Source organism: Oncorhynchus tshawytscha, linkage group LG19 (genome assembly GCF_018296145.1).
Source record: "Oncorhynchus tshawytscha isolate Ot180627B linkage group LG19, Otsh_v2.0, whole genome shotgun sequence".
NCBI lineage: Eukaryota > Metazoa > Chordata > Actinopteri > Salmoniformes > Salmonidae > Oncorhynchus > Oncorhynchus tshawytscha.
The window spans coordinates 40,432,016-40,455,838 of record NC_056447.1 but is presented as its reverse complement, the minus strand read 5'-3'; the positions used below and the strand labels follow the sequence as shown (position 1 = coordinate 40,455,838).

Genomic DNA, 23,823 nt, shown 5'->3' with positions numbered 1-23,823 from the left:
TACTGTTTTGTACTTCAATCTTGAAAGCACCAGTGTAGATACATTTTTTTACAGGCTATGGTACATGCTCCTCTAATGCCCTTATCTGAATATTGTTGACACTACAAATCTCATACCTCTGATCTGTATAGTCACCATACAAATACCATTTGGTAAAAAAATAACATTGAGAGTGACATTAAAACCAACCTTTATTATGAGTAGACTATTCTGTCATGGTCTCACTACTATACTAATGGCTTTGCATTGTTCAAGTTCCATCAAATGTATGTGTTGTTTCATTTGACACCACTTGGTGGCACCTTCACCTAAGAATCTGCATCCCCATTGAAGCATCTCTGCATGCCAAGAGGAAAGTTGACAAACGGACAAAAGCCAAGAACCTTTTTCCAAAAATGTTCTGGTTAATGACATTTCTCTACATTTTGAGATTTTTTACGTCATACTTAGGTATTTTAATAATCAACATAGACACTAATTCATTTATAATGCACTGTCTCAAATGCAGAGAAGAGTAAAACCAGCAGGAATTATTGCCCATGTCAATAAGCAAGGTATCTATGGCTTTGAAGTGGAAAACTGTCAGGTTTGTCAGAGCTCTCTGTGAAATTATGCTGTGAATGGGATTCAGCTGCAAATGTCATGCATAACGATGGTCATGGTCTAATTTGCAGATACAGTGTAAACGCCGGGCCTAATTATGATGTCAAAATATCTAGCTAGGCTAATAACAAATATCAATTTATATTTTCTTCTCTGGATACTGGAGTGAATCAATTATTTGCCCCAACCACACTTGGCACACTGCATTATGTCTTGAGAAGGTCCAGCTGTGGCATGGGGATTTTCCGACCTGTTCCCCCAGGTTGTCCCACGTAGCTTCTGCGTGGAAAGGTTACTATGTCTACAGACGATCCGCGAGTCTTGTCAGCTTTTTTGAAAGTTCCTCCCCCACAGGCAGTTCAGTGAAATTCCTCCACTGTTACATTGTAAACAGAAGAAATACAGCTTTATCAAATTGTGACAAAGATACACTTTTGGTGTTGTCTACGACTGTCTTTACTGCCTTCACATGGTAACGTATTACTTTACTTTATCTTACTTTTTTTAGGCTACTTTAGCTAGTTGGACTGTACAACTGTCTACAGTGGCGGGTAAGTTAACGTTAACTTGAGAAATATTTGACGGATCATCACCCTGGCTTGATAATAACTTTATGTCGGCAACTCTTTCATTGCGGCGGTGCCAGCGGTTTTACCTTACACATATAAAGATGTTTTTCTTAGGGAGGAGGAACATTTTCTATTTTAGTAACGAAAGTCACTTACGTCGCCAAAAATATGACGTGATCAGGAAGTGTCGGTTACATTTTGTTTCAGGTGTTGTGAACTGAATGTTTCACATGCCTTGGCTTGATGATCTGTTAAAATTCTGTCGTGTAAATAATTGAAGATGAAGGTATTTGTCTGTCTCATAGGGTGTGTTAGGCATTGTGCTGATTGATTTTCTACACGAATGATCAATTGGTCGTACTTAAGTCCACTAAAAAAGTATGTCTACATCTTTAGAAAATGCAGATCAGAACCTCATTTTTCATCCAGTCATTAGTTTTATAATATAGTCTGCAACACTGCTTTGCCATTGCATTACAATATTGCTGTGCAGACCTGTTACACAATTTCACTACAGTACTTTAGCATTGTATAATTTTTCCACTATCCACAATGTTAAATTGAGAGCAGCATTGGGAAGTGGCCTCAACTCGGAAGTGAGTTTCAATTGCCAGTTGTCTGACTTGGTGTACTTGAAAAACCTCTGACCCGGTAAGATGTGCTGGAACCACAGACTGATGTATTTGTCACATATCAAGACAGGATGCTGTTTAGTTACCACACACATTGACCTAGTTACTTACACTCCCATACATATTGATTTGGACATTGAAGCTAAAACTTTTAATTTGGCTCGATACTCCAGCATTTTGGATTTGAGATACAGTACAGAATGTCACCTTTTATTTGAAGGTATTTTTTGCCATTTAGAAATGAAAGCACTTTATGTATCTAGTCCCTCCATTTGAAGGTGTCATAAGTATATGGACAAGATCACTTATAATGTATTAACCCCTTCACGTTTCTGTACTATGTTTACTATCATATCAAAAATCTAATCTAATTTTATTGGTCATATACACATATTTAGCAGATGTTATTGCGGGTGTAGTGAAATGCTTGCGTTACTACTGCACTGTTGAAATTAGGATCTAACAATTCTCAACAATACACAAATCTAAAAGTAAAATAATGGAATTAAGAAATATATAAATATTAGAAGAGCAATGTCAGTGTGGCATTGGCTAAAATACAGTTGAATAGAATACAGTATATACATATGAGATGAGTAAAGCAGTATGTAATCATTATTAAAGTGACTAGTGTTCCAGCAGCCTCTAAGGTGCATGGTTGAGTAACCGGGTGGTAGCTGGCTAGTGATGGCTAAACAGGTTAACAGTCTGATGGCCTTGAGATAGAAGCTGTTGTTCAGTCTCTCAGTCCCAGCTTTGATGCACCTTTACTGACTTCGCCTTCTGCTCGGGTGGTTGATGTCCTTGATGATCTTTTTGGCCTTCCTGTGAAATCAGGTGCTTTAAGTGTCCTGGCGGGCAGGCAATGTTCCCCCGGTGATGCGTTGGACAGACCACACCACCCTCTGGAGAGCCCTGCGGTTGCAGGCGGTGCAGTTGTCGAATCAGGCGGTAATACAGCCCGACAGAATGTTTTCAATTGTGGATCTGTAAAAGTTTGTGAGGGTCCAAGCCAAGTTTCTTCAGCCTCCTGAAGAGGCGCTGTTGAAGAGGCGTCTGTGTGGGTGGAACTTTTCAGATTGTCAGTGATGTGTGCGCCAAGGAAATTGAAGCTTTCCACCTTCTCCACTGCAGTCCCGTAGTCCTTCCGGTAAATTTCCAGAATTTTCCATGGGAGTTTTTTCCATTGTTGCTAAAAACTTCTTAGGGATAGGGGGCAGTATTTTCACGTCTGGATGAAAAGAGCGCCCAAAGTAAACTGCCTGCTACTCAGGCCCAGAAGCTAGGATATGCATATAATTGGTAGATTTAGATAGAAAACACTCTAAAGATTCTAAAACTGTTAAAATGATGTCTGAGTATAACATAACTGATATGGCAGGCGAAACCCCAAGGGAAACCCCCCAAAAAAAAAAATTCAGCTTACCACTATTTTCAATGGCTAGAACTTTAATCATAAGGCCAAGTCCTCCCAGATTGCAGTTCCTATGGCTTCCACTAGATGTCAACAGTCTTTAGAAAGAGTTTCAGGCTGGTTTTTGGAAAAATGACCCAGAAATTGTAGTTTTTCTAGGTGGCTCCCATTTTGGCTGTAGTGTTTCCAAGCGCGTGGAGGAAAGCGCATTCTTTCTTATCTCCGGTAATGAACATACTATTCTCCGTCTTAAATTTGATAGTTTATTTGTGTTTTAGGATACCTAAGGTTTGATAATAAACATTGTTTGACTTGTTTGGAAAAGTTTATTAGTAACGTTTGGGATTAATTTTGAGGAAGGGAAACTGGATGGATTATTGACTGAAGCGCGCTAGCTAAACTAAGTTTTTATGGATATAAAGAAGGACATTATCGAACAAAATGACCATTTGTGATGTAACTGGGACCTTTTGGAGTGCAAACAGAAGAAGATCATCAAAGGTAAGTCATTTTTTATATCAATATTTCTGACCTTTGTGTCGCACCTCACTGGTTGAAATAGGTTTGTCATGCATTTGTATGCAGGGCGCTGTCGCCGTAAAGCCTTTTTGAAATCTGACACGGCGGCTGGATTAACAAGAAGTTAATATTTATTTTGATTTATAACACTTGTATGTTTTATGAATTTTTATGAGTATTTCTGTTTTTGAATTTGGCGTGCTGCAATTTCACTGGATGTTGTCAAGTCAATCCCGCGGGAAGGGATCTCTAAGAAGTTAAATTCATCAAAAAACTTAGCTTATAACAGTATACCTTTTTTTGTGGGATACACATAAGGCAATTCTAGGTCTTGTGGCATATTTTGGTTAAACTATCCCCAAATCAATGGAATTGCAACCCTCTGCATGCACAGAGCATTCTTCCATCACATGTACAGCTGAATCTCAAGATCTTGCACAGTAATGGGATGCTCTTGAGCCCACACTACTACACTGTCTGAGCCAAGGACTACATGCTTTTTAAAATTGCAATGTCCATACTGTGAGAGGCCTAAGACAGCACTACAGGGAGACAGGACGGAAAGCTGATCGTCCTCGCAGTGGCAGATCACGTGTAACAACCCCTGCACAGGATCGGTAGATCCGAACATCACACCTGCGGGACAGGTACAGGATGGCAACAACAACTGCCCGAGTTACACCAGGAACACACAATCCCTCCATCAGTGCTCAGACTGTCTGCAATAGGCTGAGAGTGGCTGGACTGAGGGCTTGTAGGCCTATAGTAAGGCAGGTCCTCACCAGACATCACCGGCAACAACATCGCTTATGGGCACAAACCCACCATCGCTGGACCAGACAGGACTGGCAAAAAGTGCTCTTTTCTGACGAGTCGCGGTTAGCTCTCACCAGAGGTGATGGTCGGATTTGCATTTATTGTCGAAGGAATGAGCGTTACACCGAGGCCTGTACTCTGGAGCGAGATCGATTTGGAGGTGGAGGGTCCGTCATGGTCTGGGCGGTGTGTCACAGCACCATCGGACTGAGCTTGTTGTCATTGCAAGCAATCTCAACGCTGTGCGTTACAGAGAAGACATCCTCCTCCCTCATCTGGTACCCTTCCTGCAGGCTCATCCTGACATGACCCTCCAGCATGATTTCCTGCAAGACAGGAATGTCAGTGTTCTGCCATGACCAGCGAAGAGGCCGGATCTCAATCCCATTGAGCACGTCTGGGACCTGTTGGATCGGAGGGTTAGAGCTGGGGCCATTTCCCCCAGAAGTGTCCCGGAACTTGCAGGTGCCTTGGTGGAAGAGTGGGGTGGCATCTCACAGCAAGAACTGGAAAATCTGGTGCAGTCTGGAGGTGCACTGCAGTACTTATTTTTGATTTTGACTTTGAAAGAGATTTCTGAATGTTCTTCGTCTAGCATACACCCCTCCAACCAGACATGCTTTATCTACTCATTTGCTGAATGCAGAGTTCAGTAGAGTTCAAGTGAAGGTCAAGCAAATCAGAGAGAAAGCAGACTGTATTGCAATCATCTCTGATGAATGTTCGTGGCCAAGGAATAATTAACTACATCATCTCCACCCCTCAACCAGTATTCTGCAAGAACAGACACAGGGGATAACAGACACACCGGTCTCTACATTGCTGATGAGCTGAAGGAAGTCATCAATGACCTTGGACCACAGAAGGTATTTGCACTGGTGACAGACAATGCTGCGAACATGAAGATGGCTTGGTCTAAAGTGGAGGAGTCCTACCCTCACATCACACCCATTGGCTGTGCTGCTCATGCATTGAATCTGCTCAAGGACATCATGGCACTGAAAACAATGGATACACTCTACAAGAGAGCCAAGTAAATGGTTAGGTATGTGAAGGGTCATCAAGTTATAGCAGCAATCTACCTCACCAAGCAAAGTGAGAATAATAAGAGCACCACATTGAATCTGCCCAGCAACACCCGTTGGGGTGGTGTTGTCATCATGTTTGACAGTCTCCTGGAGGGGAGGTGTCTCTCCAAGAAATGGCCACATCACAGTCTGCCGATATGGACTGCCCCATCAAGAGGATCCTCCTGAATTATGTATTTTGGGAGAGAGTGGTAAGCAGCCTGAAACTCCTGAAACAATGGCAGTAGCCATTGCATGGATTGAGGAAGACAATGCCATCATGTCTGATGTTCAGACTCTGCTTGCAGATGTAAGAGAAGAAATCTGTTCTGCCCTGCCCACTTCACTGTTGCTCCAAGCAGAGGACAAATACATAAAAAGCCTGAAGACTTCTGCCTGAAGCCCATACACACCGCAGCGTACATGGTGGACCCCAAATATACTCGCAAGAGCATCCTGTCTGGTGCAGAGATCAACAAGGCCTATGGTGTTATCACTACCAGGTCTCGCCACCTTGGCCTGGATGAGGGCAAGGTTCTTGGCAGTCTGGCGAAGTACACTTCCAAGCAAGGGCTTTGGGATGGAGATGCAATATGGCAGTCGTGCCAACATATCTCATCAGCTACCTGGTGGAAGGGACTTTGTGGATCTGAGGCTCTTTCCCCTGTTGCCTCCATCCTCCAAATCGCACCAACATCAGCCGCCTCAGAGCGCAACTGGTCCTTTTTTTGGGAACACACACACCAAGGCACGCAACAGGCTGACTAATGCAAGGGTTGAAAAATTGGTGGCCATCCGGGCAAATTTGAGGCTTTTTGAGCTTGACAACAAGCCATCCTCAACAAGGTTAGAAAGTGACAGTGAAGAATAGGCCTCAGAGTCTGATGTTCAAGAGGTGGCCATTGAGGAGGTCCAGGGAGAAGACATGGATGCCTGAGAGGAAGACAACCAAAGCTTCAGTTTCTAGACTTTTTACAGATGTATGTTGAAAAGGTTTTTGGGAGATGCGATTGATCATTGGGGATCATTCAATATTCCCTTTCTTTTGTTGTTCAGTGAAATCATCCCATGTGAAGAGTCAACTCATTTAATTAAAGTTTAATTTAATCATTTGCAATTATGTCTACTTATGATAAGGTAAAAGATTTATGTTTCTGTCTTCATATTTGTCTTCATATTTATTTATTTTACCATTATTTAACCAGGTAGGCTAGTTGAGAACAAGTTCTCATTTGCAACTGCGACCTGGCCAAGATAAAGCATAGCAATTCGACACATACAACAACACAGAATTACACATGGAATAAACAAAACAGTCAATAACACAAAGAAAAAAATATATACACATGGTACAAGACAAAGACGTCTGACTGCTACGCCATCTTGGATCATATGATATGGTAAATATATCCAATGCAAAAAACATCTACATTTAATGGTATTAATATTAATTTGCATATTTCCGTTAATTCCCATATATTCCCACGGAAAGTTTCCACCTCTGAATATTCCCCAAAATATGCAACCCTAATTGCGATTAGCACAATTCTTTATGTATTGTGATTCGATACTGTGATTTTATTCCGATTCGATGTTCCAAACATATTACTCAACATATGTCTGCAGCAGAGGGACAGAGCCATGAGAATTTGTTTTCATCAGTCATGGATATAAGTGTTGAAATCAATTGACTCCCTTTTTAAAAAGAAGATGAACAATCTATGAAGGAAAAATACTTGAGTTTTGGTGCCGGTACAGCCAACTAGAGAATAAAAATATATTGTGATTTTGTCGAAATTATACGATACGATATATCATCAAAAATAATATCCCGATATGTAACTGTATCGAATTTTTTGTTTGTTGCCCTCATCACTAATTATTAGGCATTATATTCTAATAAGATCTAGGTTATGTTATCTAGAGAAAATGAACAACATTAAAATGCTATGTATAGAAAGACAATAGTCTGACATGCTCCTTCATTCAGAGAGTTATTTAAAGGGATCTATTTTACCTTTGCTTCTTTCCTGTCTATCTCTCTCAGACTATGCTTCATCTACTAATTAAAGAGGCGGTTGCTAAGAGATAACAAGCAGTGACATCGCTGCTGAGAACCTCTGATGTGCTGCAGCCTGAACCTGCATCTCTACTCTGGGTCTCTTCTCTTAACCCCCATCTAGACCTGAGTGCACCTGACCCATGTGAAGGAGTAGGGGGAGAGAGAGAGAAAGCGGAGTCACACCACATACCACACGCCATGGCAGCTTTCACCAGTACCCCGAAAGTGAATTCCGGGAGTGCTCCTCACCACGGGTTCAGGGTGGAGAGCCCAGCGGAGTGTGACTGGAAGGACTGTGACACTGGAGGCAGCGAGAGGTCTAGAGGACACCGCACCATGCTGGAGAAGACCCATGACTTCTTCCAGACCTGTGACATTGAGGACAAGGGCTTCATCACCCGCCGGGACATGCAGGTAAGATCACCTATATGGGATCACCAAGTCTGACAATCATCTCATGGGAAGTTATTGAAATGTTTAGGCTACACCAGACCATTAGGTCTGGCTAGGTTTAGGCTACACCAGTGCATTATGTATATTCCAATCCCTACTTCCCTAGTCATGTGTCAATGTTACTTTTATGTCATTAAAAGTACCAAATATTTTAAAGCTTAAACTTTTGATACTGATTTTTACGATGCAATAAGTTATGACCGTTTTGTTTTGAACTGTGATTCATGCTGAATATTGTTTTGCCGCTCTGAAGGTTCAAAATAATTCTGAGTGGTAGTCGGTTGGAGTTGTGATGGATTTCTCTAGATGTATTCTAGCCAACACACCTGGTCCCGTATCTCACTATTGTTATCATTCAGGTTTTTGTAAGGGCTTCTGAATGACTGCTGTTAACAGTAGAATACACTAAACAATGAGGAAATTATAGCAATCTAACAACTGCAACAAATCCTCCATAGACGTTTATGTTAGATTTGGAGACAAATATCTGGTAATTTCATTAGGCTGCACATGGAAGACAGAGACTGTGTGTGCTCCTTAGAATTAGCTAGAACACTTCTATATCTCTGTTGTATGCTCATTAGAGATGTTTCTGAGGACATTCATTCTAATTCAGGAGTGTATGTGAAAAGAGTGCCAGGAACCCACAACACCTACTGGCAGCAAAGAGCCAAGCGGATCCACGCTTTGTCATACATCTCCTTCAGCTGCATTATTGTGCAGATCCAGAAGCCTTTCACATTCATCCATGGCAGTATTATTTTAATGGAGCACTTGTGAGCCCACGCCGTGACAAGGGTCTCTCAATAGAATGGATGGGTCTCTTTGATCATTGCTTACGGAAATATATTGAAAATGACCTTATACCCACTCCTCATGTTCATTAGGAGTGGAAGAATTACATTTTTTTTAGTAATGGAAATGCATAACTCAACATATGCAGGGGTGCACAGTACATTGATTCTCCCACTGTGTAAATTAGTCTAATTAACATAAGTAGATAGTCAGTGTTAGCAACTGAAATGCAGATCTGCTGGTCTATAGCTACAGTGCATTCAGACGCCTTGACTTTTTCCACATTTTGTTACGTTACAGCATTATTCTAAAATGTATTAAATAAATAAAAATCGCATCAATCTATACACACAAAACCCCAAGATGACAAAGCGAAAACATTTTTGCAAATGTATTCAAAATAAAAAACTGAAATACCTTATTTACATAGGTTTTCCGGCCCTTTGCTGTGAGACTCGAAATTGAGCTCAAGTGCATCCTGTTTCCATTGATCATGTTTCTACAACTTGAAATTCAATTGATTGGACATGATTTGGAAAGGCAAACACCTGTCTATATAAGGTCCCACGGTTGACAGTGCATGTCAAGCCAAAACCCAAGCCATGAGGTCAAAGGAATTGTCTGTAGAGCTCCAAGACAGGATTGTGTCAAGGCACAGATCTGGGGAGGGTACCAAAACACTGTGATTTGCGTGAAGAGGAGGTGGAGATAAAGGGGCCAAAGGGCGGGCTGCCTTCTGAGAATTCGTAGGCGATCTAATAAAACCCCACTTACTTCCATTCTGCTAGCACATGTGCAATCTTTGGAGAAGAAAATAGATGACCTACGCGCGAGATTAAACTACCAACAGGACATTCAAAACTAATATCTTATGCTTCACGGAGTCGTGGCTGAATGACGACACTATCAACATACAGCTGGCTGGTTATACGCTGTACCGGCAGGATAGAACAGCGGTGTCTGGTAAGACAAGGGGCGGCGGGCTATGTATTTTTGTAAATAACAGCTGGTGCATGATATCAAAGGAAGTCTCGAGCTATTGCTCATCTGAGGTAGAATGTATCATGATAAGCTGTAGACCACACTATCTACTTTGAGTTTTCATCTGTATTTGTCATAGCTGTTTACATACCACAACAGTCAGAGGCTGGCACTAAGACAGCGCTGAATGAGCTGTATTCCACCCATAAGCAAACAAGAAAACGCTCACTCAGAGGCTGCGCTCTTAGTAGCCGGGGACTTTAATGCAGGGAAACTTAAATCCGTTTTACCAAGTTTCTATCAGCATGTTAAATGTGCAACCTGGACCACCTTTACTCCACACACAGAGACGCATACAACGTGCTCCATCGCCCTCCATTTGGCAAATCTGACCCTAATTCTATCCTCCTGATTTCTGCTTACAAGCTAAAATTAAAGCGGAAAGCACCAGTGGCTAGATCAATAAAAAAAAGTGGTCAGATGAAGCAGATGCTAAGCTACAAGACTGTTTTGCTAGCACAGACTGGAATATGTTCTGGGATTCCTCTGATGGCATTGAGGAGTACACCACATCAGTCATTGGCTTCGTGCATCGATGACGTTGTCCCCACAGTGACCGTACGTACATACCCCAACCAGAAGCCATGGATTACAGGCAACATCCGCACTGAGCTAAAGGGTAGAGCTGCTGCTTTGAAGGAGCGGGACTCTAACCCAGAAGCTTATAAGAAGTCCCGCTATGCCCTCTGACAAACCATCAAACAGGCAAAGCGTCAATACAGGACTAAGATTGAATCGCACAACACCGGCTCTGACTCTCGTTGTATGTGGCAGGGCTTGCAAACCATTAGACTACAAAGGGAAGCACAGCCGAGAGCTGCCCAGTGACACGAGCCTACCAGATGAGCTAAACTACTTCTATGCTTGCTTCGAGGCAGATGGCACTGAAACATGCCTCTTTATTCTAGCCATCCCGGATCTGGGATCGTGAATACAGCCTCAAGCTCATTACCATAACGCAACGTTAACTATTCATGAAAATCGCAAATGAAATGAAATTAATATGCTAGCTCTCAAGCTTAGCCTTTTGTTAACAACACTGTCATCTTAGATTTTCAAAATATGTTTCTCAACCATAGCAAAACAAGCATTTGTGTAACAGCTAGCGCAGCTAGCGTAGCATTTAGCATTAGCATCAGCAGGCAACATTTTCACAAAAACCAGAAAATCATTCAAATAAAATCATTTACCTTTGAAGAACTTCAGATGTTTTCAATGAGGAGACTCTCAGTTAGATAGCAAATGCTCAGTTTTTCCTGAAAGATTATTTGTTTAGGAGAAATCGCTCCGTTTGGTGCGTCACGTTTGGCTACCAAAAAAAAACGAAAAATCAGTCATCAAAACGCAGAACTTTTTTCCAAATTAACTCCATAATATCGACTGGAACATGGTAAACGTTGTTTAGAATAAATCCTCAAGGTGTTTTTCACATATCTCTTCATGATATATCGTTCGTTGAAAGCCTCCTCTCTCCTCTCAATCACTGGATGACTGCGTGCAGCTTGTAGATTACGCACCAATTTAGACAAAGGACACCGGGCGGACCCCTGGTAAATGTAGTCTCCTATGGCCAATCTTCCAATGATATGCCTAGAAATACGTCACAATGCTGCAGACACCGTGGAGAAACGATAGAAAGGGCAGGCTCATTCCCGGCGCATTCACAGCCATATAAGGAGACAATGGAAAACAGAGCCTCAAAAATTCTGCCCATTTCCTGGTTGAAGTTTCATCTTGGTTTCGCCTGTAGCATGAGTTCTGTGGCACTCACAGATAATATCTTTGCAGTTTTGGAAACGTTAGTGTTTTCTTTCCGAAGCTGCCAATTATATGCATAGTCGAGCATCTTTTCGTGACAAAATATTGCGCTTAAAACGGGCACGTTTTTTTAATCCATAAATTAAAAGAGCGCCCCCTATATCCAAGAAGTTAACAGCACCAGCTCTTCCGGAAGACTGTGTGATCACGCTCTCAGCAGCCGATGTGAGTAAGACCTTTTAAACAGGTCAAGATTCAGAAGGCCGCAGGGCCAGACGGATTACCAGGACGTGTACTGCAAGCATGCGCTAACTGGCAAGTGTCTAAGCTGACATTTTCAACCTCTCCCTGAGTCTGTAATACCATAATTTATTAAGCAGACCAACATAGTCCCTGTGCCCAAGAGGACTAAGGTAACCTGCCTAAATGACTACCGACCCATAACACTCATGTCTGTAGCCATGAAGTCCTTTGAAAGGCTGGTCATGTTTCACATCAACACCATTATACCAGGAACCCTAGACCCACTCCAATTTGCATACCACCCCAACAGATCCACATATTATGCAATCTATTGCACTCCACACTGCCCTTTCCCACCTGGACAAAAGGAATACCTATGTGAGAATGCTATTCATTGACTACAGTTCAGCGTTCAACACCATAGTGTCCTCAAAGCTCATCAATAAGCTAAGGACCCTGGGACTAAACACCTCCCTCTGCAACTGGATCCTGAACTTCCTGACGGGCCACCCCCAGGTGGTAAGGGTAGGTAACAACACATCCACCACGCTGATCCTCAACACAGGGGCTCCTCAGGGGTGCGTGCTCAACACCATCCTGTACTCCCTGTTTACTCATGACTGCACGGCCAGGCACGACTCCAACACCATTAACCTCTCTGAGATATGTGGGACGGTAGCGTCCACATCGCCAACAGCCAGTGAAAGTGCAGTGCGCCAAATTCAAAACAACAAAAATCTCATAATTAAAATTCCTCAAGCATACAAGTATTTTACACCATTTTAAAGATAAGATTCTCATTAATCCAGCCACAGTGTCTGATTTCAAAAAGGCTTTACAGCGAAAGCACCACAAACAATTATGTTAGATCACCACCAACTCACAGAAAAACACAGCCATTTTTCCAGCCAAAGAGAGGAGTCACAAAAAGCACAAATAGAGAAAATTAATCATTAATCTTTGATCTTCATCAGGTGACACTCATAGGACTTCATGTTACACAATACATGTATGTTTTCTTCGATAAAGTGCATATTTATATTAAAAAATCTAATTTTACATTGGCGCGTTACGTTCAGTAGTTCTAAAACATGCAGTGATTTTGCAGAGAGCGACATCAATTTACAGAAATACTCATCATAAATGTTGATGAAAATACAAGTGTTGTACATGGAATTAGAGATATACTTCTCCTTAATGCAACCGCTGTGTCAGATTTCAAAAAAACTTTACAGAAAAAGCAAACCATGCAATAATCTGAGTACAGCGTTCAGACAACAAAGCAGCCAAAAAGATATCCGCCATATTGTGTAGTCAACATTAGTCAGAAATAGCATTATAAATATTCACTTACCTTTGATCTTCATCAGAATCCACTCCCAAAAATCCCAGTTCCACAATAAATGTTTGATTTGTTTGATAAAGTTAATTTATGTCCAAATAGCCTCTTTTGTTCAGGCGTTTGGTAAACAAATCCAAACACTCATTCAGGTCCTGCCGAACGTCGGACGAAAAGTTCAAAAAGTTCCGTTACAGCCCGTAGAAACTTGTCAAACTAAGTATAGAATCATTCTTTAGGATGTTTTTTATCATAAATGTTCAATAATGTTCCAACCGGAGAATTCCTATGTCTGTAGAAAAGCAATGGAATGAGAGCTAACTCTCTCGTGACTGTGCGTCAGAGCTTGTGGCACTCTGCCAGACACCTGGCTCAATCCCCTCTCATTCGGCCCCGCTTCACAGTAAAAGCCTGAAACAATGTTCTAAAGACTGTTGACATCTAGTGGAAGCTTTAGGAAGTGCAATATGACCCCATTTACACTGTATATTGGAATGGCAAAGAGTTGAAAAACTACAAACCTCAGATTTCCCACTTCCTGGTTGGATTTTTCTCAGGTTTTTGCCTGCCATATGAGTTCTGTTATACTCACAGACATCATTCAAACAGTTTTAGAAACTTCAGAGTGTTTTCTATCCAATACTACTAATAATATGTATATATTAGCATCTGGGACAGAGTAGCAGGCAGTTTACTCTGGGCACCTTATTCATCCATGCTACTCAATACTGCCCCCCTGTCACCAAGAAGTTAAGTTTGCCGATGACACAACAGTGGTAGGCCTGATCACCATCAACGAGGAGACAGCCTATATGGAGGAGGTCAGAAACCTGGCCATATGGTGCCAGGACTACAACCTCTCCCTCAAGGTGATCAAGACAAAAGAGATGATTGTGGACTACAGGAAAAAGAGGGCCGAGCATGCCCCCATTCTCATCGACAGGGCTGCATTGGAGCAGGTTGAGAGCTTCAAGTTCCTTGGTGTCCACATCACCAAAAAACTAACTTGGTCCATGCACACCAAGACAGTTGTGAAGAGGGCACGACAAACCTATTCCCCCTCAGGATACTGAAAAGATTTGGTATGGGTCCTCAGATCCTCAAAAGGTTCTAAAGCTGCGCCATCGAGAGCATCCTAACTGGTTGCATAACTGCCTGGTATGGCAACTGCTCGGCCTCCGACCGCAAGGCACTACAGAAGGTAGTGCGTACGGCCCAGTACATCACTGGGGCCAAGCTTCCTGCCATCCAGGACCTTTATACCAGGTGGTGTCTGAGGAAGGCCCTCTGACACCATCAGAGGAAGGCACTTGTCAAAGACTCCAGCCACAACAGTCATAGACTGTTCTCTCTGCTACCGCACGGCAAGCGGTACCGAAGCGCCAAGTCTAGGTCCAAGAGGCTTCTAAACAGCTTCTACCCCCAAGCCATAAGACTTCTGAACACCTAATCAAATGGCTACTCAGACTATTTGCATTGCCAACCCCCCTTTTTTTTACACCGCTGCTACTCTCTGTTATCATCTATGCATAGTCACTTTAATAACTCTACTTACATGTACATATTACTTCAGCTAACCGGTTGCCCCCGCACATTGAGTCGGTAGCGGTACCCCCCTGTATATAATCTTGCTGTTATTTTACTGCTGCTCTTTAATTACTTGTTACTTTTATTTTTTGTTCTTATCCTTTTTTTCAAAACTGCATTGTTGGTTAGGGCTCGTAAGTAAGCATTTCATTTTAAGGTCTACACCTGTTGTATTCAGCACCTGTGGTTTGATTTGACTATTCAGGTTGTGGGAATGATGAATGGAGCAAAGTACAGAGAGATCCTTGATGAAAACCTGTTCCAGAGTGCTCAGGACTGACCCTAAGCACACAGCCAAGACAACGTAGGAGTGGCTTCGGGATAAGTCTCTGAATGTCCTTGAGTGGTCCAGCCAGAGTCTGGACTTGAACCCGATCAAACATCTCTGGAAAGACCTGAAAATAGCTGTGCAGCGACGCTCCCCATCCAATCTGGCAGAGCTTGAGATGATCTGCAAAGAAGAATGGGAGAAACTTCTAAAACCGGTGTGCCAAGCTTGTAGAGACAAAAACTACGTAATCCATTTTAGAATAAGGATATAACGTAACAAAATGTGGGAAAAGTCAAGGGGTCTGAATACTTTCCTAATCCACTACATACAACCAGAACAGGTGGTACAGGGAAGTCGTTTTGATTTAGTCAGGTATTTACTATGCTTGATAAGGCAACCCTTGTTTATCCACAAGGGTTAAGAATCTGGTTAAGTGGCACAAGAACCCTTTTTATATGTTTTATTTACTTTAATAACGTATTCTAGCAATTGACAGCATTGCCATAGATGTGCACATGTAGCATTTTGTGCTGATGCACATACTGTACAGCCTGTACAATGTTTTTCACACCATGACCTAAAGGTTGGCAGTGGTGTGTCTCAGGCTGTGAACTCTGTTTGCTGACATAAGGGATGTGTTCAGTCCAGATAACAGAATGTACAAACAGTGGACAGCAGAGTTCCTACTATGAATTTCACAAGTGGTTTGTTTCAGTGTAAACATTGACATGCACAGCTCACAGAGGTGTGGCAGCATTTGGTTTTTCAAGATCATTCTGGTCTTTACTGTTTATTTTCAGGGTTTCAGTAGGTTTTAAGTCTCTTGTTTGCTTGTCTATATTCCAAACAGTTTTTACACTCTGCTTGGCCTTGGTGTGTAAATGGTGGTTTGGGCTATGTATTAACACAGATTAAGGTTTATGTTGTTGACTTTTTTTTGCTGTGTTTGTTGACTGTGCATATGTTAATTTCTAAAATGTTTGGGTTCAATCCGAATAAAGATGTCACAGGTTCATTAATATAAACATTTTACAAAACAAATAGAGTAGTTATTCACGATTCCTTCATCATGAACTCGTTTACATCCATTAGATCAGTTGTGTGAGCGCAAATAATACACTATCCTACTCCTTATTTACATGAAGTCCTTACAAAGACTCGTCCTGTACTTGGATACAAATCTCTTCTGATGCTAATCATAGTGTTGAGTGTTTTCCCAGGGGCTTATGCCTGGCTGGCAGCTGTTGTACCATGTACTGTATTGTTAATGTAAATACTCCAGAATCCTTCAGGTCCCCAGTTGTGTCAATGTCACCTGACAGTGTGTCCTACTCCACAGAGGCTCCATGGAGAGCTGCCCCTCAGTGCCGAGGAGCTGGAGAACGTCTTTGACACCCTGGACTCTGACGGCAATGGATACCTCACCCTGGAGGAATTCTCCTTGGGCTTTAGTAGGTTGACTGTGTTCCCTTCTCACTTTCTACTCTCCACTGTATGTTTTTGTGCTGTGATTGTTCAGTTTTGATGTCAATCTTAGTGTCTTCTATTTCCACATAATAACATCAACAGTGCTAGTGCACCGTGCAGGCGGAGTATGGTAGCTCAGCGTAGGTGCAGGTAGAGGGAAAGAGTGGAGAGTGAGAGTAAAGGATATTATGAATCATCTCCTGGACTCTTGTTTCTCTAGGTGAGTTCCTGTTTGGCCGGAGGATCTCTGCAACAGAGGGGATGGCCAGCCCCATTGCCAAGGAACCCACTCAGGGCCCTCCAGACTCCCTGTACCAGACCCAGTGGGAGGAACGGTTGGTGGGCAGTGAGGACGAGGAGGAAAAGCACTTCTGCATGCTAATGGAGAGCTTGGGAGCCAGCAACGTCTTTGAGGAGTGAGTGTTTTTGTCTTATGCAATCCACCCCTCAACAATGCCCTCAAATGACCTATTTGTCTATTCCATTAGATTGGTCAGCTGTGCAAAACAAAAAGCACTGTAAGTTGCCACTCCTTAGTAGTGCGAGCCACTACTTGCTGTTTCAATCTACTTGCTTCGATATTTCTCTAGAAATTCTGAGTTTAACAACCATGCATAGAACATAGATTAAATCCTGAAGTGTACTGTCTTCTTCCTCAAAAACATCAGACATAGGAAAAGTTCATCAAAATTGATTTGGCTTGCTTAACCTTCGACAAATCATTACAGTCGACGACATTCATGTCTATTCCAGACATTGGTGACTGGGTGCTGGTACCAATGATTTCGGCTTTTTGAACTACAGGCATTGGGAGGGAAAAGATAAAGCCAGGCCTCGTATAACGCATGACTAGACTCACCTTTAGCAAACAAGTACAGCTCAATAAAGTTAAACAGTAGTAGTGGAGGATGTACATTTGATAAGGACTTCCTATTGACTGTGTAAACCTGGGTTAGAACCAGAGAGGAATGCTGACAATTTACATCAGATCGGTTTGTGCACTAACCTCTGGGTGTGTCTTCCTGAAGTTGACATGTTGTAGGAGTCTACTGTAAGGAGTCTTCCATGGCGGAGGATGATTGTTTTGTCTTTCCACACATTCACCTGCCTTTTACAATACAATGTTCAATAGCAGTCGTTATCTGAACACTGACGTGAATACCTGGGCACAGACAAAGATGGCTTCAAACCGTCAAAATAGTTGTTTTCTTCTAACCGGAAAGGGGATTTTCAAGGCCAAGATCATCTTGCCCAAATGTACATTTTAAACAAATATGTAAGCATGGTTGCAGGCAGCCCACAGCCACCCACTGCCTGCCTGTCCACAGCCACCCACTGCCTGTCCACAGCCTGCCTGCCTACATTGTCCTAATTGTTCACATTGACCTTGTCTTAAAAGAAAATCTATTCATGGCTCTATTTCTATGTCCGTGTCTCCATACAATTCTACTTCAAGTATAATTCCATTTCTTTCCTCCATGAAGAACCTCAGTACAGTTCTTCTACAGAAATCTAACTGCAGTATACAGACTGTATTCCAGGTCTTGTCATTCAGGCTAATCTTTGTTCTGACCCGCTTCCCATCAGCCCTGGTGAGGTGCGTAGTCTTTGGGCCCAGCTGAGGAAGGACGAGCCGCACCTCCTGTCCAACTTTGAGGAGTTCCTGGCCAGAGTAATTTTACAGATCACAGGGGCCAACCAGGAGAGGATGGAGATGGAGAGCGCCCTTAAAAGGTTAGAAGCCTACTACTTCATTCATCAGATATTGGTGCACGTGTAGGATTTAGGCAATTAGCAGCCCACTGTTGCCTGGTCCCAGATCTGTTTGGGCTGTCTTGCCAACTCCTATGGTCATTGGCAAGGCAGCACCAACAGACCTGGGACCAGGCTAGCTCTAAATGTTCCTTTACAGAAAACCTCATTGCCTGAGTAATGAAGGGTGAAGTAGCCTACTGCATGTACTTGCTATGTGTGCCAGTTAGACTTTTTTGGCATGAGGGCATCTACAGAATGGTCATCCCCAGGTATGTATCTGCTTTTCCCTGTTTTTTTCATTCTATTACTAAAAGCATAACTTTTTATTTCAGATTTGTAGTCCTTAGTGAAGCCAGCTAAATTCCACACATTGAGTGTTAGTCCTGCCTTGGGAGGATAGAAGTGTTAAAGTTTTACAGTGTGGGTGCAACAAACATTTACTTCAAGAGACACATTTACTCAACCTTCCAGTTCCAAAGCCATGTTAAGTGTTTGTGAATGTTCTCCCTAAACACCAACTTTCTTCAATTCGGGCAATATGTATGGCAATTTTACACAAGGAATACTACTCCACAATCTCTACCTACAGTACTTGTTTATTATGTCACTTTTCAACTGAGCAAAGCTTTTGTACCACAGTGGTGCATTATCACACAGTTTCACATAGTTGAAAAGCATCCAGTTCGGTGGGCTGTTTCTGACAGAAATGAATGCAAATGTTGCATAAGAGAGAGAAAGTGTGGCTCACACTTTGCAGCTGTTTCAAAATGTATTGTCAATGTCTTTCTTGCTGTATTCTGAGCTGTAGACACGCAGGGAGGTTTAATTAAAGCTGACCAGAGTAGTCAGGCCTGGAATGTTTCAGTAATTACAGTTATCCCTATTATCTTCAGATGTGAACGGCATGTAATGCTAGACTGATAATAAGTGTTCTTTTTTCATGGTACTCCCTTGAAAATCTATTTGTTGCTGTGCCTGTTTGGAATGCATCACAATAGGTTACAAATACCTACTGTATGATTGAAATGGCTCATGTAAGATCTCAAGTACGGAATTTATGTGCTGCCTATGCATGTGATTCTATGCCTATGCATGTGATTCTATGCCTATGCATGTGATTCTATGCCTATGCATGTGATTCTATGCCTATGCATGTGATTCTATGCCTATGCATGTGATTCTATGCCTATGCATGTGATTCTATGCCTATGCATGTGATTGACCAAACTAACAGAATATGCTGTATTAGCATTAACAAGATGAAAATATTTCTAAATCCGAACAGAAAATCAGCAACACATGACGATGAGATCCATCGCTTATATGAAGAAATGGAACAGCAAATCGAAAAGGAGAAGGACAGGATCTTACTGCAGGTAAAGAGATCTCCCATTGAATACAACACACACTGAGATCTCTCTCACACACTCTTTCTCTCAAGCTCTGTCTCACACTCTCTCACTCTCTCACTCTCTCTCTTTCTCTCTCTCTTTCTTTCTCTCTCTCTTTCTCTCTCACACACACTCTTTCTCTCACACTGACTCTGACTCTGTTTCACACTGACTCTCACTCTCCACTGCAGGACTCTGAGCACTTCTTGTCTAGGAGTCAGGATCTGGAGCATCAGCTGTCCAGTAAGGAAAGGGAGCTGGATCAGATCTTCCAGAAACAAAGGAGGGTGAGTCGGGACACCAATGATGAGAAATTGATCATCACTGGCATCAAAGTAAAGGATAGAATTCTACTGTACAGAACATATTATTATTATTTATTAAATCACATTTTCCTGAAAGTGTTTTGAACAATGTGAAATATCAACTCTGATTGATCTGGAATGAATTGTGACCAGCCAAATTAGTAGACTTGAAGCTCTAAGAGCTGTCCCTGAGTCTGTAGCTTACTCTCAAATGGAAATTAAATGATGACAATACGCAATGATGATAATACGCAACAATAACACTATCAAAAACAGAACTCCACGGAAGCTTTTAAAACGAATTAATCAAATCTAAAGGAGTCTTACCAGTGCATCTTAATTTGCTTTATAAAAGGAAACAAGGCCTTAATTTGTACTGTGCCCAGGTCACCTAAGCCTTCACTCAGATCTCCCTGGCACCATCCACATTCCTCTCTGCCAACCAGAAATAGAATGGCAGAACATTGACTGGATTGGGAATGTCCGTTGTAGATATTCTATTTCTATGGTGCCAACACGTCTCTGTAGAGCAGGCATACAGGCGCTTTGCTGGGTAGCCTAATCAGTGTCGCTAGATAAAACATCTCTTATGTTGTTGTGTTGGATCCGTTGTGACACATATATTTAGAACAGTGATAGTAGTGTTTGAGGCTGCATTCAGACAATAGCCTTATCTGCGTGTCCTCACACAACCCCTGGCTTCAATGGATGCATGTCAGACCAGACCAGTATGTGTTTAGAAGATATAATTTGTTTCATCCTTTGATTCATCAATACATTGATCATACTCTACCAATCATAGACCCCAGACCATGATTGTTACTGCATAGTAGCATCTGGGATATGGTGACCCCAGATCAACTGGCCTTGCCATTCTTCAACACAGATATAAATGAAATGAAGTGCAGGTTATTGTAGTGCGTCTGCTTTAGGCTGTAGTGTTGTTTTGTGTGTTGTCACCTCTGCTTGTCTCCTCTGTGTGACCGTGTCCCCTACCCAGTGGGAGCATCAGTGCCGGGAGCTGCACAGCGAGCAACACGTGACCAAGGTAGAGAACGTGGCACTGAAGCAGACCAATGAGGAGCTGGCCCAGGAGCTGGAGCACACCAGTCAGGAGCTGAGCCTGGCCCAGGAGCAGCTGGTCCTCCTGCAGGAGCAGTCCTCACACCTGAACCAGGAGAGGGAGATGTAAGTATCTGGATGGCTGGCTGTGTCTTTGATCCTGTTTGGGTGCTTGTTTCTCCTTGTGAGTCCACATCTTAGACCAGTGGTTCCCAACTCCCCTCCTTGAGTACCCCAAAAGCCCCGTACAACCATACCTGATTCAACTCATTGAGGGCCTGCTAATTTGTTGAATCAGGTCTGCTTGTCCAGGGCTACAATAAAAATGTGTACTGTTTGGGGTACTCAAGGACCGGAGTTGGGAACATCTGTCATAGGCGCTACTTGCGTTCAGTAGCATCTATAAATCACATGATTATGAAGGCATAAATGTATAAAAGCCTCTATACCTAAATTTATGTTGATGTAGTTCTGTCTGTGTGATGTACTTGTCTGTTAATATTCTGTATTATATCATGTTTTATGTTCTGTTTGGACCCCAGGAAGAGTCACAGCTGCTAGCTAATGGGGATCCTAATGAAATACTGATATTATAACATGAATATGTCTATTTGTTGTCCAACACAGGGAGATGTACCGGGTCACAGAGGGATTGCAGAGGGAGCGAGCGAGCCTGCTGAAACAACTTGACCTGCTGAGGTAAAAGTGGAGATGGAACAGACAAACACACACACACACACACACACACACACACACACACACACACACACACTAGGAGAGAGGCAGTGGGTTACTGTATATCAGTTCAGAGCCACTACTCTCCAAATCAAGGAGCAATGATCATACTGTACAATACTGAAGGTTATGTTATATTCACTACAAACCAAGGCCATCAATCCAACAGACCGCATTGACCTCAGGCAAACTCCTCAAGCTGTTTTATACTAAATCATGAGGCACGAGGGGTGTGGTACATGGCCAATATACCACAGCTAAGGGCTGTTCTTAACCACGACGCAAAGCGGAGTGCCTGGAAACAGCCCTTAGCTGTGGGAAATTAGTCATACAAATGTAATTAGAACAGTAAAACTAAATGTTTTGCCATACCTGTGGTATACAGTCTCGTATACCATGGCTTTTAGCCAATCAGCATTCAGTGCTCCAACCATCCAGTTTACAAGTGCTTAGAAAGTATGTATTTCTGTTGCAATGAACCCCTTCCTTGTTATATTATCTTCAGGGAAATGAACAAGCACTTACGAGATGAGCGAGACATGTGCTCTTATCAAGTAAGTATACACATGTGCAATGTATTTATTAATCATTCTCTTTTTGTGAAATCCCCTTCTATATATCTACAGTATCTGTCTGTCTCTATCAAGTTTGATAGATACTAACCTAAAAACATGATTCCTTGAAAAGCATGGAATCTAGAAAACATTTTCAATCAAATTGCATATGAATTTGTTTTTATTTTGTTGTTTTGCAGAAACTGAGGAATACTGTTAAAAATCCTGCTTGCAACCTGAGACCTGGATCAAATACTCTGAATCCCTTTGACAGAAAGGCCTTTAGGTATACTATTTGCTTAGAAAGGCTTTTAACCTCTTGATGCTACCCATCCCGGATCCGGGATCGTGACTACGGCTCAAGCTCATTAGCATAACGCAAAATGTGAAAAAATATTCTTAGACATATTTAACCTCCACACCTACACAAGTCCAATAGCTCAAATGAAAGATAAACACCTTGTTCATCTACCCAGCAAGTCAGATTTCTAAAATGTTTTACGGCGAAAACATAGCACACATTTATATTAGACCACCACCGAAACAAAATGCAAGCGGCGGCCATTTTGTCCCAGAAAATATAAAATTTAAAAGTAGGATTAAAAAATAAATAATTCACTAACCTTTTGAAAATCTTCATCAGATGACAGTAATATTACATGTTACACAGTACATTTTTTTTTTTTCAATAATATGCCATTAATATCCATAAATCTCTGTTTACAATGACGACATTTCAAAAATGCTACTCAAAATGTCCGGAGAAATTATGATAGCTCGGACAGATAACGTCAGATAACAAGCAATAAACATGACTAAATATACATGTTCTACATATAGTTACAAAGATACACTTCTTCTTAATACAACCGCTGTGTTACATTTATTTTTAACGTTACAGAATTCGTTCACTAGTCTATGCTATGAGTCGGCGCTCAGATATTAGCAGTGTCTCCTCTACGTTTGGAGTCCACAGAAACCCAAAATAACCACATAAATATTCCCTTACCTTTGATGTTCTTCGATCAGAAGACGTAGAAGGAGTCATACTTACCCAATACATCGTTTGGTTTTGTGCGTCTTTGTATTAGCATATGCTAACAGCTTCAGCTGAAATGCACCCAAAATAACTTCTGCTCCTTCTGGTCCCGCACTCTTGCGCAATCAAACTTCAAAATTACATATTATATGTTGACTAAACTGGTCAAACTAAGTGCAGAATCGAGCAAAATGATGTTTTTATCATGTAAAACAATGATCATCGCGAACAAACGAACCGGCTTCAACTGGTGTCTATTGGAAAAGAACGTTCCCCAAATCGGCCGCGCGCAATAGAGTGCATGTATGTGAGAGTGAACCGGGCATTTTCGCCCGCCAAAGGATGA

The 23,823-nt window shown here is 42.0% G+C and overlaps 1 protein-coding gene across 4 annotated transcripts in view; it reads left to right on the top strand.

The window, feature by feature from the left end:
- The first annotated feature begins 823 nt into the window (after nt 1–823).
- The window catches only part of LOC112218757 (EF-hand calcium-binding domain-containing protein 4B), a 33,243-nt gene continuing 10,243 nt past the window's right edge, over nt 824–23,823 (top strand). Inside the window, exons 1-11 of one of the 4 annotated variants that reach the window (XR_002948660.2) lie at nt 824–1,075; nt 7,804–8,096; nt 16,509–16,620; nt 16,857–17,052; nt 18,224–18,370; nt 19,677–19,767; nt 19,974–20,069; nt 21,088–21,275; nt 21,777–21,848; nt 22,390–22,438; nt 22,639–22,724. Coding sequence is in view for 3 of the 4 variants with exons in the window: in XM_024379873.2 (XP_024235641.1) it covers nt 7,881–8,096; nt 16,509–16,620; nt 16,857–17,052; nt 18,224–18,370; nt 19,677–19,767; nt 19,974–20,069; nt 21,088–21,275; nt 21,777–21,848; nt 22,390–22,438; nt 22,639–22,724 (1,253 nt within the window). In the remaining variant the exon portion in view is untranslated. Of the gene's footprint in view, nt 1,076–7,667; nt 8,097–16,508; nt 16,621–16,856; nt 17,053–18,223; nt 18,371–19,676; nt 19,768–19,973; nt 20,070–21,087; nt 21,276–21,776; nt 21,849–22,389; nt 22,439–22,638; nt 22,725–23,823 lie in introns of all 4 variants that reach the window. The other 3 variants (XM_024379873.2, XM_024379872.2, XM_024379871.2) reach the window with 3 other exon arrangements.